This window comes from Mobula birostris, chromosome 4 (assembly GCF_030028105.1).
Source record: "Mobula birostris isolate sMobBir1 chromosome 4, sMobBir1.hap1, whole genome shotgun sequence".
Classification (NCBI taxonomy): Eukaryota; Metazoa; Chordata; class Chondrichthyes; order Myliobatiformes; family Myliobatidae; genus Mobula; species Mobula birostris.
The window spans coordinates 9526116-9543565 of NC_092373.1; the positions used below are offsets into that span (position 1 = coordinate 9526116).

At 43.5% G+C, this 17450-nt stretch overlaps 1 protein-coding gene across 3 annotated transcripts in view; it reads left to right on the top strand.

The window, feature by feature from the left end:
- LOC140196155 (segment polarity protein dishevelled homolog DVL-3) overlaps positions 1–17450 on the top strand; it is a 212659-nt gene that overhangs the window by 50871 nt on the left and 144338 nt on the right. For all 3 annotated transcript variants that reach the window (XM_072254898.1, XM_072254899.1, XM_072254900.1), the window contains exon 2: positions 11815–11884. In XM_072254898.1, coding sequence (XP_072110999.1) covers positions 11815–11884 — 70 coding nt within the window. The remainder of the gene's footprint in view (positions 1–11814; positions 11885–17450) is intronic.

Below are 17450 nucleotides of genomic sequence, written 5' to 3' on the forward strand. Positions count from 1 at the left end.
GGAGGAGCTTGGGTAGTATCTATAGATGGGAATAAATCCTCTAAGTATCATGCTGAGACCCTTTATCAAGACTGAAAAGGAAGCGCTTTGGCCCGAAAAGTTAATGTTTTATTCCCTTCCATAGATACTGCCTGATCTGCTGAGTTCTTCCAGCACTTTCCAAGACCAGAGGGTACAGCCTCAGAATGGAGGGGCATTCATTTAGACTGGAGATGAGGCGGAATTTGTTTAACCAGAGAATGGTGAATCTGTGGAATTCATTGCCACAGGTAGTTATGGAAGCCAGGTCATTAGATGTATTAAAGCTGAAGGTTGATAGGTTCTTGATTAGTTAGGGCTTGAAAGGTTTATGGGGAAAAGGCAGGAGAATGGGGTTGAGAGGGAAAATGGATCAGCAATGATGAAATGATGCAGAACACCTGATGGGCTGAATGGCCTAATTCTGCTCCTGTCTCTTATGGTTTTATAGGGTGTGTGTGTGTGTCACTTAAAATTTCCAGCATCTGTAGAATGTGTGTACCCAAGGGCCAAACCTGCTTGAAGCCAAGAATAGAGAATCAGATTGTTTATATAATCAGGTTGATTATACAAACACAAGAGACTCTGCAGAAGCTGGAAATCAGACACAAAATACTGGAGGAACTCAGCTGGTCATACAAGCCTCCGTCATTGCCCAGACATCTTTCTTGAATCAATATCTTAGCTTATCTATAGCATGATACAGCCTAGTCCACCATGGGCAAAGTCTTCCCCAGCATTAAGCACATCTACAAAGAGCACTGTCGCAAGAAAACAACTTTCATCATCAAAGACCCCAACATCCAGACCATGGTCTCTTCTTGTTGCTGCCATTGGGAAGGAGGTACAGGAGCCTCAGGGCCCACACCACCAGTTTCAGAAACAGTTATTACCCTTGCAACCATAAGGCTCCTCAACCAGTGTGGATAACTTCACTCACCTCAACACTGAACTGAGTCCACAACCTGTGGACTCAGTTTCAAGGACTCTCAGCTCATGTTCTCAATAGTATCTATCTATCTATCTATCTTTCTACCTATCTATCTTTTTATTACTTGTGTCATGAACCCCATGACGGGTTGAAAAGGACCAGCAGAAATGGAAGACACCTGGAGTCTGGTTTACTATAAATTAAGACTATATTTATTACTACTATGAATTAATATCATTAAACTGAATAATACAATACAGGTTATAAACTATATAAACTTGGTGTTGCGTCGAGTTGAATTGATGAAGAGAGAGGGTGAGTTAATTGAGTTGATGTTCAAATTGGAAGCTTTAGTTGTTCTTGCTTCTGAAGTCTTCAGAGTCACTTCGTGTGACTCCAACACAGACACAGATGGACAGAGCCCCTTCTAGGGAACGGACTACTAACCCATGGCACGGGTTCACCACCAGCGGACCCCCACAGGCAAGCTCTTACCCGCACTGCTAATCACGGGTCGAAATTAATCGGTCCGTCGCCTCCACCCTCGTGGTGGTCTTAAACTCCACCAGTGGTTTCTCGCGTAGCTTCCGCAGTTCTCTCGTGTCGTGTCTCCTCTGTCGTTATCAGACCGAAGGATCAACCTTTTATAATCCATCCAAAATTCCAGCGTCCGTTAGCTCAACCGCTCTGAGCTGTTACCATGGTGACTTCCCAGCTCGTGTCTCAGCTCGCTGAACTTAGACTGCTGAACTTTCTAGTAGTTCCTCACCTGCGTGACACTAGCAAAGTTTATCTTCTACACATTGATTGTCAGTACTTGTTTGTTTAATTTTTCATTGCTTCTGTTGTATATCTTTGTTCTACTGTGAATGCCTGCAAGAAAATGAATCTCAAGGTAGTATATGGTGACTATGCATACGTTAATAATAAATTGACTTTGAACTTGGTAACTCGGTAATTTTTCAGAAATCGGTATTGATTGCTTGATCAATAAACATTGGCCATGTCAGAATCAAATCAGGCTGTGAACTTTGTTGTTTGGCAGCAGTGGTACAGTGCAAGACATAACTTGCTATACAAGAGTAAGAAATGTAGAAACTCAAATAAGCAGTGCAAAAAGAGAGCGATGATAGTAAGATGGCATTCATGGGTGGGCTCATTGTCCATTCAGGAATCTGATGGCAGAGGGCAGCGTTCCCTAAAACATTGAATGTGTGTCTTCGGGCTCCTGTACCTCCTCCCTGATGGTAGGAATGAGAACAGATCATGTCCTGGGTCATTCTAGGTCAACGTCACCAGAAGAGCTCCCCTGTTTACTTCATAATAACACTAGAGGACTGTGTTTGTTCAGTGCGTGTACTGCCTGCAGACAGCCCTTTAGGAGAAAAATCATCATTGCGTGCAGAGGTGACACGAATGCATGCCCAGCTGCTCATCATTCCAGAGCTGCTGTGTCAAGGTTACATGTGGAAAAACAGTTAACTTGGAGGGGATGAGAGCAAACTAGAATAATCCTCTTAAATATTAATACAATAGTCTGTTCAGAGTCAGACGGAGTCATATCAGGGGCAGCTGTGGTCTGTGGTGAAGTCGTGACTGGAGCTGTGATTTACCACAGCTTCCTGTATTGGTGTCTCGGCCTCTACCACTTCCTGTCTTCTATACGTTGTCATGCCAATGGAGGAAGGCTTCTCCCTTCCTGAAAGGCCAAACACACACACTTTGCTCTGAATCTGTTGGCTTTGGCTTCTACTTGACTGCCCGTCAGAAGTCCAGGGAGGGGCCATAGACAGCAAATTGTCTCACATGGGCGTTTCCTCCCTGTTCCATCCAGTGCTAGATTTAATGAGTGTATTTTCTAAAATGTTTTATTTATTTAGCGATACAACGTGGAGCTGGCGCTTCTGGTCCTTAAAGCCATGCTACCCCAGCAATCCCACACACTGATTGACCCAAACCTAATCATGTGACAATTTGCAATGCCCGGTTAACCTACCTGGTAGATCTTCGGACTGTGGGAGGAACCCGGAGCACCTGGGGAAAACCACAAGGAGGACCACAGGGACTCCGTACAGAACAGCGCGGAATTGAACTCTGAACTTCAGCATTGCACTAACCGCTACACTACTGTGGCACCCCAGTTGGAGCCATTCAGAAATCTTCAGTGATCCTTTTATCATTGGAACAGAGCTGGCAAGTATAGCCCCTGGTGATGGAAGTGTTCCAGGGAAGCATTCGTTTGTTCTTTACGTGCCGTGTTGTTTGACGTAGGCAATCATGACCATGATTGTTCTTGGCAAATTTTCCTACACAGGTTGATGCAGTTGATGCCTTCTGGCCAGTGTCTTTACAAGACGGGTGACCCCAGCTATTATCAATACTCTTTAGAGATTGTCTGCCTGGTGTCAGTGGTCACATAACCAGGACTTGTGATATGCACCAGCTGCTCATACAACCATCACCACCTGCTCCCGTGGCTTCACATGTCCCTGATCGCGGGGGCAGGGGGTTGCTAAGCAAGGGCTGCACCTTGCCCAAGGGCGACGTGCAGGGTAGCGGAGGGAAGGAGTGTCTGACACCTCCTTTGGTAGAGACGCGTCTCCACCCTTCCACCCGATTTCAACACTAGGATCCGGAATTGGTTTACATACAGAGGCAGTATATAGTGAGATTGTTAGCAAGGACAGACTGATGATAGGGTAAAATCACAGTCAACAGAACAAGTTGCAATGTAAAAGGCTGGCAAAATCGAAAAGTTGAACACAGGATTGAAGGTGTTATATTTGAATGCACACAGTATATGGAATAAGGTGGATTGACTTGTCGCACAGATACAGATCGGTGTGTATGACGTTGTGAGCGTCACTGAATCGAGGCTGAAAGGAGCTTAATGTCCAAGGATACACGTTGTATCGAAATTTCAAGCAGTTCGGAAGTGGGGGTGGCAAGACCCTGTTGGATAAAAAATGAAATCAAATTATTGGAAGAAGGTGACATCGGGTCTGAAGGTGTTGAATCATTGTGGACTGAGCTAAGGAACTGCAAAGATAAAAAGACCCCAGTGGAAGTTATATAGAAACCTCCAAGCAGTGATAAAGATGTAGTCTACAAATTGCAATGGGGGGATAGAAAATCCATGCAAAAAGGGCAATGTGACAATAGTCATAGGGGATTTCAATATGCAGGTAGATTGGGAAATTCAAGTTGGTGTTGGATCCCAAGAGGGGAATTCCTAGAGTGCCTATGAGGTGGTTTTTTAGAGCAGCTCGTGATTGAGACCACTAGAGACCAGCTATTCTGGATTGGATGTTCTGCAATAATCTGGAATTGATTAGAGAGCTTAAGTTAGAGGAACCCTGATGGACAAGTGATCATAATATGATCAAATTCACCCTGAAATTTGAGAAGGAGAAGCTAAAGTCAGATGCAGTGGAGTAAAGGGAATTACAGAGGCATGAGAGAGGAGTTGGCCAGAATTGATTGGAAAAGAACACTGGCGGGGATGACGGCAGAGCAGTAAAGGCTGGAATTTCTGGGAGTGATTCAGAAAGCACAGGATAGATACATCTGTAAGAAGAAGGATTCTAAAGGCAGGATGACCCAAGTGTCGCTGAGAAGAGAAGTCAAAGCAAACATAAAAGCCAAAGAGAGGGCTTCTCAAATACAGCAAAAGTTAGTGGGAAGTTAAAGGATTGGGAGGCTTTTAAAAGCAAACAGAAGGCAATTAAAAAGTTATAATGAAGGAAAAGATGTTATTAACGAGGATACCAAAAGTTTCTGCAGAAGCGTAAAGTGTAAAAGAGAGGCGAGAGTGTATATCAGACCGCAGGAAAACGATGCTGGAGAAGTAGTAGTGAGGACGAGGAAATGTCAGATAAACTGAATCAGTATTTTGCTTCAGTCTTCATTGTGGAAGGTATTAGCAGTATGCTGGAGGTTCAAGAGTATCAGGGGGCAGAAGTGTGTGAAGTTGCCATTACTAGCCAGGGAGTGGGGCTGAGGAGGGGGATAAAAAAGGATCAGCCATGACTAAATGGTGGAGCAGACTCAATGGGCCAAATGGCCTAATTCTACTCCTATACCTTAAGGTTTTATGGTCTTCAGTGTGAAAGACCTACAGTATGACAGGAACTTGAAAGTGTCAGGGACAGACATGAGTGTATTAATAAGGAGAAAGTGCTTGAGAAACTGTAAGGTCTGAAGGTAGATAACTCACCTGGACCAGATAGTATACACCGCCCCCCGCCCCCCGGGTTCCAAAGGATGTTGCTGAAGAGATTGTGGGAGCATTGGCAATGATCTTTCAAGAATAAATTGATTCTGGCATGGTTCCTGAGAACTGAAAAATTGCAATTTTTACTCCAGTCTTCATGACGGGAGAGGGGCAGAAGAAAGGAAATTATAGGCCAGTTAGTCTGACCTCAGTGGTTGGGAAGATGTTGGAGTTGATTGTTAATGATGCGGCTTCAGGATACTTGAAGGCACATGATAGAATAGGCCTTAGTCAGCATGGTTTCTTCAATGGAAAATCTGGTCTGACAAATCTGTTGGAATTCTTTAAAGAAATAACCAACAGGATAGACAAAGGAGAATTGGTTGATGTTGTGTACTTGGATTTTCAGAAGGCCTTTGATACGGCGCCACACATGAGGCTGCTTAACCAGGTAAGAGCCCATGGAATTACAGTAAAGATTTTAGTATGGATAAAGGAGTGGCTGATTGGCAGGAGACAAAGAGTGGGAATAAAGGGAACCTTTTCTGTTTAGCCGCTAGTGACTAGTGGTGTTCTGCAGGGGTCTGTGTCGGGACAGGTTTTTATGTTACATGTCAGTGAGTTGGATGATGGAATTGAAGGTTTTGTGGCCAAGCTTGTGGACAATATGGAGATAGGTGGAAGGGCAGATAGTTTTGAGGATGTAGAGAGGCTACAGAAGAACTTAGACAGATGAGGAAAATGGGCAAAGAAGTGGCAGATGGAATACAGTTATGCGCTTTGGAAGAAGAAATAAAAAGGTAGAATGGAGAGAAAATTTTTAAAAAAATCAAAGGTGCAAAGGGATTTGGAAATCCTCGGTGCAGGATTCCCTAAAGGTTAATTTGAAAGTTGAGTCTGTGATGAGGAAGGCAAATGCAATGTTTGCATTCATTTTAAGAGAATTAGAATATAAAAGCAAGGTTCTAATGTTGAGGCTTTATGAAGCACTGGTGAGGCCTAAATTGAAATATTGTGAGCAGTTTTGGGCCCCTTAACTAAGAAAGGATGTGCTGACATTGGAGAGGGTTCAAAGGAGGTTCATGACAATGATTCTGGGATTCAAAGGCTTGCCATATGAGGAGCATTTGATGGCTCTGGGCCTCTACCACTGGAATTCAGAAGAATGAGGTGTGACTTCATTGAAGCCTATTGAATGTTGAAAGGCCTCGATCGAGTGGATGTGGAGAGGATATTTTGATGGTGGGAGAGTCTAAGGCCAGAGGACGCAGCCTCGGAATAGAGAGGCACCCTTTTAGGATGGAGATCAGGAGGAATTTCTTTAACCAGAGAGCGGTGAATCTGTGGAATTCATTGTGACAGGCAGCTGTAGAGGCTGATGTATATTTAAGGCAGAGGTTGATACTTTCTTGATTGGTCAGGGCATGAATGGATACGGAGGAAGGGGAAGGGGCAGACTGGATGGACCTAATGGCCTAATTCTGGTTCTATATCTTATGGTCTTATAGTCCTATGAGCCAAAAGAGTTGGACCAGAAAATATCAGGAAACTGAGAATAAAATGAAAGATATCTAAAAGGATCAACCTGTTAGACCAGTATTCAAAGTTCAAAAGTTCTAAATTCAAACTCAGTGGCCACTTTATTATGTACACCTGCTCACCTGCTTGTCAATGCAAATATCTAATCAGCCAATCATGTGGCAGCAACTCAGTGCATGAAATCGTGCAGACATGATCAAGATGTTTTGTGATTGTTCACACCAAACATCAAAATAGGGAAGAAATGCGCTCCAAGTGACTTTGACTGTGGTTTAATTGTTGGTGCTTGATGGGGTGGTTTAAGTATCTCAGAAACTGCTGATCTCATGCACAACAGTCACTAGAGTTTACAGAGAATAGTGTAAAAAAACAAAAAAAAACATCTTGTGAGCTGCAATTCTGTGGGTAAAAGTGCCTTGTTAATGAGAGAGGTCAGAGGAGAATGGCCAGACTAGTTCAAACTAATAGGAAGGTGTCAGTAACTTAAATAACCTCGCATTACAACAGTGGTGTGGAGAAAGGCATCTCTGAACGCACAACACACTGAATATTGTGGATGGGCTACAGAGCAGAAGATAACAAACATAAATAGAACAAAAATAGAGCAAGTACATTGACGTAGTGTACGTTGGTTTAATGTCCATTCAGAAATCTGATGGTGAAGGGGAAGAACCCGTTCCTGAAATGTTGATTGTGTGTCTTCAAGCTCCCGCACCCCTTCCTAGAGAAGAGGGCACGCCCTGGGATGTGAGGGTTCCTTAATTTGTTAAATGCCATCTTTTTGAGGCATCACCTTTTGAAGCTTCGCACTGGGGAGGCTAGGCCTATGATGGAGCTGGCTGAATTTAGAATTTTCTGCAGCTTTTTCCAACCTTCTATATTGGCTTTGTCGTACCAGTTGGTCATGCAGCTAGTTAGAATGCTCTCCGTGGTACAGCTGTAGAAATTTGCTAGGACCTTTGGTGACATACCAAATCTCCCGAAACTCCGAATGAAATATAACCTTTGGTTTGGCTTCTTTGTAATTGCCTGGAGCCTGATGCCCAATTAAACTAATTCTGCCTGCCTGCACATGATCCATATTCCTCCATTCCTTGCCTAATTATGTGCTTATCATAAGTCTTTTGAATACCTCTATTGTATCTGCTTCCACCAACACCCCTGACAGTGCATTCCAAGCACCCACCACTCTCTGTACAAAGAAACTTGTCCCACACGTTCCAACTAAACTTTTCCCTCTCACCTTAAAGTTATGCCTTCTAGTATTCAACATTACTATCGTGAGATAAAGATTCTGATTGCCTCCCCTGTCTATACATTTGCTGATGTTAAGTCAGATTACCCCTTTCTGACGCTCCAGAGAAAAGAATCTAAGTTTATCCAAGCTCTTCTTAGAGCTTATACACTTTAATGCAGGCAGTGTCCCGGTGAAACTCCCTGTTTGTGTCAACAACCAGTGCAGTCCGAGGATGTGCTGGGGGCAGCCTGCAAGTGTTACTCTGCTTCAGGCATCAACACACATGCCCACAACGCACTACCCATATGTGTTTGGAATGTGGGAGATAACTGGATCACCCGGAGGAGCCCTACGAGGTCACAGTGAGAACGTTCAGTCTCCTTACAGACAGCGATAGGAATTGAACCGCGATAGCTGTCACTGTGATGTTGGTGGTATACTTTTACTTATTCCACTGTACTGTTGTCACAAAACACCAAATTTCATGTCATATATCAGTGATATTCAAAATGACTCTGATCCTGAGGGTCCATAGATCCTGATATTGGGTTAAAGTTTGCTTCATGTTCCAGACTGTTAAACCTTGACTAAACTTGATCACTCCACTGCACTTTGCTAAGAGATTTAAAGACCTTTCTTTTAAAGATTAGCTTTATGTACATCAAAACATGAAACATACAGTGAAATGCACCATATACGTTAATGACCAACACAGTCAGAGGATATGCTGGAGGAAGCCTGCAAGTGTTGCTAGCTCCATAACTTATGAACCCTAATCTACCTCTCTTTGGAATGTGAGAGGAAGCTGGGAGATGCTGAGGAGACTCATGCAGTCACAGGAAGAGTGTATAAACTCCTTACAAACAGCAGCAGAAACCGATCGCTGTTGCTGTAAAGGTTATGTTAACTGTTAATGCTACTGTGCTGCCTACTAGGTAAATTAAGGAGAGGTTTAGATCAGTAAGAGGGGTGCTGAGGGCTGTGGGCCAAGCCCAGACGGATGGGACTAGCTTTGTGGGCGATAGAGCATGGACGGGTTGAGCTGAAGGGCCTCTTGCATAATGTGTGACCGTTTCTAATGACAAAGTTGCAAATCGTGGTCCATCAAGAGGAGTGGAGGTGTTGGCCCACGAACGAAGGTGCTCATTTCAAATGAAAGGAGCATTTGATGGTCCTTGGCCTATAGTCACTGGAGTTTAGAAGAATGCTGGGGAGGGATCTCATTGTGCCCTAGATAGCCTAGATAGAGTGAATGTGATTCCTATAGTGGGGGTGTCTAGATCCAAAGGGCACATACTTAGGTTAGAGGGATGTCCTTTTAGAACAGAGATGAAGAGGAATACCTTTAGCAGACATCCCACCTCTCCTGGAAGTTCCGGGAGTCTCACGCATATTAATAGTGGCTCCCTGATGCCCGCAAATTATATGCAGTATCCCGGAAATCAATTTTTTTGAGAACGAGCAAGCGAGACAGCGCAAGAGTGAAAGAGAGAGAGAGAGTATGAGAGAGAGCGAGAGCACGCCGTGGGAGAGTGTTCCAAAAAAAGAAAATATAAAATGTCCGTCACCTCAGACTACCCTAAAGTGTACCCCTGCCTAATAGGGGTCAAAAATAATGACAGTGTTGCTCGCTGCACTGTTTGCAACAGTGACTTTTTTTCTATTGCCCATGGTGGGTTAAGACTGTAAAAGATATGTTGAGGTGAGTTTAACAGGTGTCATTCGATCATTAGCATAGCTAATGTTATTTAAACTAGTTGGCTAGCTGCTATGGAGCTATTGTATTGCAGACATCCCACCTCTCCCGGAAGTTCCGGGAGTCTCCCATGAATTGATGGTGCTACCTCCCTGAAATGAGTTTTAGCAGAGTGGGATGTCTGCTTTAGCCAGGTGATAGTGAGTCTGTGGAACTAATTGCCATAGACTTCTGTGGAGGCCAACTCATTGAGTATACAGTATTTAAAGTGGTCTTGTGGCTTTGGAAGCAAAGTTTGGAGGGATCACAAGAGCTTTTCCATGTAGTTACTGGGATGAGACAGTTGTCCATAAGTCATAGGAACAGAATTAGGCCATTCAGCCCAATGCTGATATGGCCATCAGCCCAAAATGGCTGATGCATTATCCCTGTCTAAACCAATCTCCTGTCTTCTACCCATAATCTTTGACACCCTTACTAAAGAAGAACCTATCAGCCTCCACTTTAAATATACCCAGTGACTTGGCCTCGACTTGACCTTTGAGTAGGGAGTAGAATGTATTATCTACAGCTCTGAAGAAGAGATCTTGAACCATATCAGATCATTTGCGAGGATGTGGCAAGTCTGATTGATCACATAATAAAAGGGTTGCCGTAGATGGCAGCTCTTGGGCTGTATTCCCTGGAGTTCAGGAGAATGAGGGGGGACCTCATAGAAACATTCCGAATGTTAAAAGGCCTGAACAGATTAGATATGGCAAAGTTATTTCCCATGGTAGGGGATTCTAGGACAAGAGGGCACAACTTCAGGATTGATGGATGTCTATTTAGAACTGAGATGTGGAGAAATTACTTTAGTCAGAGGGTGGTAAATCTGTGGAATTTGTTGCCACGAGCAGCTGTGGAGGCCAAGTCATTGGGTGTATTTAAGGTGGAGATAAGATAGGTTCTTGATTAGCCAGGGCATCAAAAGGTATGGGGAGAAGGCAGGTGAGTGGGGATGACTGGAAGAATTGGATCAACCCATGATTGAATGGTGGAGCAGATTTGATGGGTCGAATGGCCTACTTCTGCTCCTATATCTTATGGTCATATATGTAACAGATCTCACCAATTCTAAAATTATTCCTTGGATAGTACTCTTAGAATAAATGGTCAGTCACTTAGCATTAAATGGAGTAAAATACCTTCCTCGCGTGGTTGTGAATCCTTGGAATTCACAGGCCTGTGGATACATAATAGTATTCATGATATTGTCTAAGACTTGGTTACCTTGCTGTGATCCATCTTCAAAGTCCAAAGTAAATTTATTATCAAAGTACATATATGTCACCAAATACTACCCTGAGACTCCTTTTCTTGCAGGCATTCACAGTAAAACAGAGAAGTACTATAGACATAATGAAAAACAGCGCACAAACAGACTGACAAGCAAACAATGTGTAACAGAGGCAAACTAAGCAAATAATAATAATTAATAAGTAAATAAAAAATACTGAGAACATGAGTTGTAGAACCCTTGAGAGTGAATCTGTATGTTGTACTCAGTGTTGTGGTGAGTGTAGATTCAGGAGCGTGGTGGTTGAAGGGTAATAACTGTTCCTAAACCAGTGGGACCCAATGCTCATCTGCTTCCGTCCCAATAGCTGCAGTGAGAAAAGAGCATGGTTTGGATGGTAAGGTGGGGGGGGGGGGGGGGTGGTCTTCACTAATGGATGCTGCTTTCTTGTGGCAGTGCTCCTTGTAGATCCCATAGCCACCACTTTTTGACGGTTCCACCATTCCTGATGAAGAGTCTCAGCCTGAAGTGTTGCTTATTCATTTCTATACATGCTGCCTGACCTGCTCAGTTCCTCCCAACATTTTCTTTGTATATTACTTTGGATTTCCAGCATCTGCAAAAATTCATGTGTTTATCCAATACTTTTTGTAGGCTTTTCCATCCCTGGACATTTTTGTTTCCATACTAGGTTAATGTACAAGAAGTCAGGATACTCTGCCGGGTATCTACAGAATTTTGTCAAAGTTTTGGATGGCATGCCAAATCCACGTAAACTTCTGGGAAAGTACAGTCGCTGATATGCCTTCTTTGTTAATGGCAATTCCAGATGGCAGTAATTTGAGTGTGATATTTGTGTTGGTATTTCAGAAGGTCTAAACTTGTCTCCATTTTCCAACAGGGTGGTGAAGGAAGAGATATCGGATGATAATGCCAGGTTACCCTGCTTCAACGGCCGTGTGGTATCATGGGTGAGTAAATGGTTTCTGATCTTAACAGCAATGTATAGAGAAACAGGCCTTACAATCCCTGCCAGTCAGTACTGTTCTCACAATCAGCATGTCCTATCCCCTTCTCCTCTTTCCCTCCTATATTCTGATTTTTCTTTTCAATTCCATCCAAGTGTCTAATGAATCTAATTGCAATGTGTTATGTGCCAATACATTTGAAGTCACAGCACTTAGCTACATAAATAATTCTCCTTGGCACGGTGTCGTAGTGACTAGCAGAGTGCTTTACAGTACTGGCAATAAGATAAGGTTTCGATTCCTAAGTTTCTGTTAAATCTTTTTGCACTGTGTTATAATCCCAGGAATAAAAAGGTTAACATATGAGGGACATTTGATGGTTCTGGGCCTGTACTCACTGGAGGACAGATCTCATTGAAACATATCCAATACTGAAAGGCCAAGATAGAGTGACTGTGGGGAGGATGTTTCTTATAATGTAGGAGGCTAGGACCAGAGGGCACAGCCTCTGAATAGAGTGATGACTTTTTAAAACCGAGATGAGGAGGAGCCAGACGGAAGTAGGTCTGTGGAATTCATTGCCACCAATGGGTGTGGAGGCTAAGTCATTGGGAATATTTAAAATGAAGTTTAATAGGTTCTTGATTAGTAAGGGTGTCAAAGGTTATGGGGAGAAGGAGGAAGAATGGAGTTGAAAGGGATAATAAATCGGGCATGATGGAAAAGACCCAATTGGTTGAATGGCCTAATTTTGCTCTTGTATCTTATGATCTTTTAGGCAGTACACTCACTATCACAACGTAAAGAATTCTCCTCTTTTATTTATTTGCTTATATATTGAGACAATGCGAAACAGCCCTTCTGGCTCTTCGAACTGTGCTGCCCAGCAGCCCCTTGATTTAATCCTAGCCCAATCACGCAGCAATTAATAATGACCAGTTAACCTACCAACTGGCCTGTCTTTGAACACCCGCTCATGGGGAGGGGTTCGGGAGTAAACCTGGAGCATGAATCTGGATCCGGGGTCTTTAAGGCAGTCCTACGTTGAGCTCAACACTGGCAGTTCCTGTGACGCCGCTGATCTCTGCCGTTGCTTTGGGTAGATCAGCTGCATGGAGAGGGGAGCCTGCTACGTGTGCAACAGCCTGCTCTCTATATTATATGGCCCTGGCTCACGTACAGAATTGTATATCACATAGGTAGCTGGGACACAATGTCCATGGTTGACCCTGGCCGACGGAGGGCCTTAAGGCTCAAAAGGGAGCATAATTTTAAGGCAATTGGAGGAAAGTATAGCGGAGATTTTACAGAGGTTTTTTTTCCCACAGAGTGGTGGGTATGTGGAACACTTTGCCAGGGGTGGCAGTACAGGCAGATACATTAGGAATACTTAAGGCACTCTTAGATAGGTACAGGGATGATAGGAAAGCGGAGGGTTATGTGGGAGGGAAGCATTGGATTGATTTTGGTGTAAGTTAAAGGGTCAGCATTGTGGGCCGAAGGGCCTGTACTGTTGTATGTTTTATGTATGTATGATACACAACACACTATTTTGAATTGCAGGTTTCTGGAAAAAAATGTGTGATGATGGCTGGATCATCTGTAAATGCTGTTAAAAATACATAATGCTGGAAACACTTTAACACCACCTATATAATCCTCCATTTTTCTTTGATCCATGTGCTATCCAAGAGTCTCCTAGATTATCCCACGGTAGCTGTGTGATGTAATTTAGTGTAGTTTTGGTCAGTTAGCATCTGTGGAAAGAGAAGCAATTAATGCTGCAGGTTTAAGATCCTTCCTCAATTAGGGGCCTCAAACATTAATAGTTTCTCTTTCTACAGACGCTGCCTGACCTGCTGAGTGTTTCAAGTATCTTTGCTTTTATTTTAGATTTTCAGCATCTGCACAGTGTTTCGACTTTTTTTTTCCCAATCTGTTTTGTGAAATTGAAGGATAATTAAGAGACGAAGTTTGTCCAGATGCAGCCTGGATTAGAGGGCATGAGGTATAAGGAGAGGTTGGAAAATCTTGGGTTATAAAAGCAAAAGAGAGAGCACATGATAGAGCACAAATTGGTGGGAAGTTAGAGGATTGGGGAGTTTTTAAAAACAAACAGAAGGCAACTAAGAAGGTAATAAGAAGAGAAAAGATTAAATATAAAGGTAAGCTAGCCAATAACATAAAAGAGGATAGAAAAATATTTTTCAGATGTATAAAAGAGAGACCGGAGTAGATATCAGACTGATGGAAAACGATGCTGGAGAGGTAGTAATGGGGGCCAAAAAAAATGGCAGATGTACTCAAGTATTTTGCATCAATCTTTCAAAAATCATTGGACTCTGGTGTGGTGCGGAAAGGAAATTATAGACTAGTTAGCCTGATCCCAGTAGTTGGGAAGATACTGGAGTCAATTGTTAAGGATGAGGTTATGGAATACTTGGTGTCACAGGACAAGTTAGGACAAAGTCAGCGTGGTTTCTGTAAGGGAAAGTCTTGCCTGATGAACCTGTTGGAATTCTTTGAGGAGATTACAAGTAGGATAGATAAAGGGGTTGTAGAGGATGTTGTATATTTGGACTTTCAGAAGGCTTTTGCCACACGTGATGCTGCCTTATGAGTCTGTGGTGTTAGGGGCATGGCTACGGCATTGGCTGATTGGTAGGACACAGCGAGTGGAATAAAAGGATCCTTTTCAATCTCATTGAAACCGTTTATATGTTGAAAGGCCTGGACAGAGTAGATGTTGAAGAAATTTCTCCTCATCTCTGTTCTAAAGGGATGTCCTGTTCTGTGGCTGTGTCCTTTGGTTCTAGACCCTCCCACTATTGGCAATGCAATTTCCCTTCATTCTAAACTCCAGAGAGTACAGCCCAGAGCAAACAAGTGCTCCTCATAAATTAACCCTTTCATTCCTGGGATCATTCTTGTGAACCTCCTCTGGACCCCTTCAATGCCAGCGCATACTTTCTTAGATAAGGGGCCCAAAACTGCTCACAATGCTTCAAGTACAGTCTGACCAGTGCCTTATAAAGTCTCAGCATTAAAACCTTGCTTTTATATTCTAGTCCTCAGATGATACAAAGATTAGTGGAGGGGCAGGTAGCGTTGGGGAAACAGGCTGCAGAAGGACTTAGACAGGTTAGGAGGACTTAGACAGATTGCAAGAAAGTGGCAAATGAAATACAATGTTGAAAAATGCATGGTCATGCACCTTGGTAGAAGAAATAAATGTGCAGACTATTTTCTAAATGGGGAGAAAATCCGAAAATCTGAGATGCAAAGGGACTAGGGAATCCTTATGCATAAAGAAAAGATGTGCTGGCATTGGAGAGGGTTCAGAGAAGGCTGACAAGGACGATTCGAGGAATGAAAGGGTTCTCATACAAGGAATGTTTGATGGGTCTAGGAATTTGGAAGGATGAAGGGGAATGTCACTGAAACCTGTCGGATGTGGAAAGGCTTTGTGAAGGGCAGATCGTGTCTAACAAGCCTGATAGAGTTCTTTGAGGAGGTGACCAGGCATATAGATGAGGGTAGTGCGGTGGATGTGATCTATATGGATTTTAGTAAGGCATTTGACAAGGTTCCACACGGTAGGCTTATTCAGAAAGTTAGAAGGCATGGGATCCAGGGAAGTGTGGCCAGGTGGATTCAGAATTGGCTTGCCTGCAGAAGGCAGAGGGTGGTGGTGGAGGGAGTACATTCAGATTGGAGGATTGTGACTAGTGGTGTCCCACAAGGATCTGTTCTGGGACCTCTACTTTTCGTGATTTTTATTAACGACCTGGATGTGGGGATAGAAGGGTGGGTTGGCAAGTTTGCAGACAACACAAAGGTTGGTGGTGTTGTAGATAGTGTAGAGGATTGTCGAAGATTGCAGAGAGACATTAATAGGATGCAGAAGTGGGCTGAGAAGTGGCAGATGGAGTTCAACCCGGAGAAGTGTGAGGTGATACACGTTGGAAGGACAAACTCCAAGGCAGAGTACAAAGTAAATGGCAGGATACTTGGTAGTGTGGAGGAGCAGAGGGATCTCGGGGTACATGTCCACAGATCCCTGAAAGTTGCCTCACAGGTGGATAGGGTATTTAAGAAAGCTTATGGGATGTTAGCTTTCATAAGTCGAGGGATAGAGTTTAAGAGTCGCGATGTAATGATGCAGCTCTATAAAACTCTGGTTAGGCCACACTTGGAGTATTGTGTTCAGTTCTGGTCACCTCACTATAGGAAGGATGTGGAAGCATTGGAAAGGGTACAGAGGAGATTTACCAGGATGCTGCCTGGTTTAGAAAGTATGCATTATGATCAGAGATTAAGGGAGCTGGGGCTTTACTCTTTGGAGAGAAGGAGGATGAGAGGAGACATGATAGAGGTGTACAAGATAATAAGAGGAATAGATAGAGTGGATAGCCAGCGCCTCTTCCCCAGGGCACCACTGCTCAATACAAGAGGACATGGCTTTAAGGTAAGGGGTGGGAAGTTCAAGGGGGATATTAGAGGAAGGTTTTTTTACTCAGAGTGGTTGGTGCATGGAATGCACTGCCTGAGTCAGTGGTGGAGGCAGATACACTAGTGAAGTTTAAGAGACTACTAGACAGGTATATAGAGGAATCAAAGGTGGGGGCTTATATGGGAGGCAGGGTTTGAGGGTCGGCACAACATTGTGGGCCGAACGGCCTGTACTGTGCTGTACTATTCTATGTTCTATCTCCCCCATGGTGGGAGAGTCTAGAACAAGTGGGCACATCCACAGGATAGAGGGACATCCATTTAAAACAGAGATGTAGAGAAATTTCTTTAGCCAGCGGGTGGTGAATTTGTGGAATTTATTACTACAGGTAGCTTTGGAGGCCAGATCTTCGGATGTATTTACAACAGAGCTTGATAGGTTCTTGATTGGACACGGCATCAAAGTTTAAAGGGAGAAGGCTGGGGAGTGGGGCAGAGGAGGGGAAAAAAAGATCAGCCATGATTGAATGGCAGAGCAGACTCGATGGACCAAGCAGCCTCATTCTACCCCCATGCCTTATGGTCTTCAGTGTGAAAGACACTTGCAGTATGACAGAAATTTGTGTGTGTCACGGGGCAGATGTGAGTGTAGTTGCTATTAATAAGGAGAAGGTACTTTTAGAAACTGAAAGGTCTGAAGGTAGATAAGTTACCTGGGCCTGATGGACTAGATCCTAGGATTCTGAAAGAGGTGGCTGAAGAGATTGTGGAGGCATTAGTAGTGATCTTTCGAGAATCACTAGTTTCTGGAAAGGTTGCTAAGGACAGAAAAATTGGAAATGGCACTCCACTCGCTAAGAAGGAGGGGAGGCAGAAGAAAAGGAATTATAGACCAGTTGGTCTGATTTCAGTGGTTGGGAAGATGTTGGAGTCCATTATTAAGGATGAGGTTTTGGGGTACTTGGAGGCACATGATAAAATAGATCAAAGCCAGCATGGTTTCCTTAAGCAGAGATCCTGCCTGACAAATCTGTTGAAATTCTTTGAAATAACATGCAGGATAGACAAAAGAGAGTCATTGAATGTTTCCTCAGATTTTCAGAATGGATTTGACAAT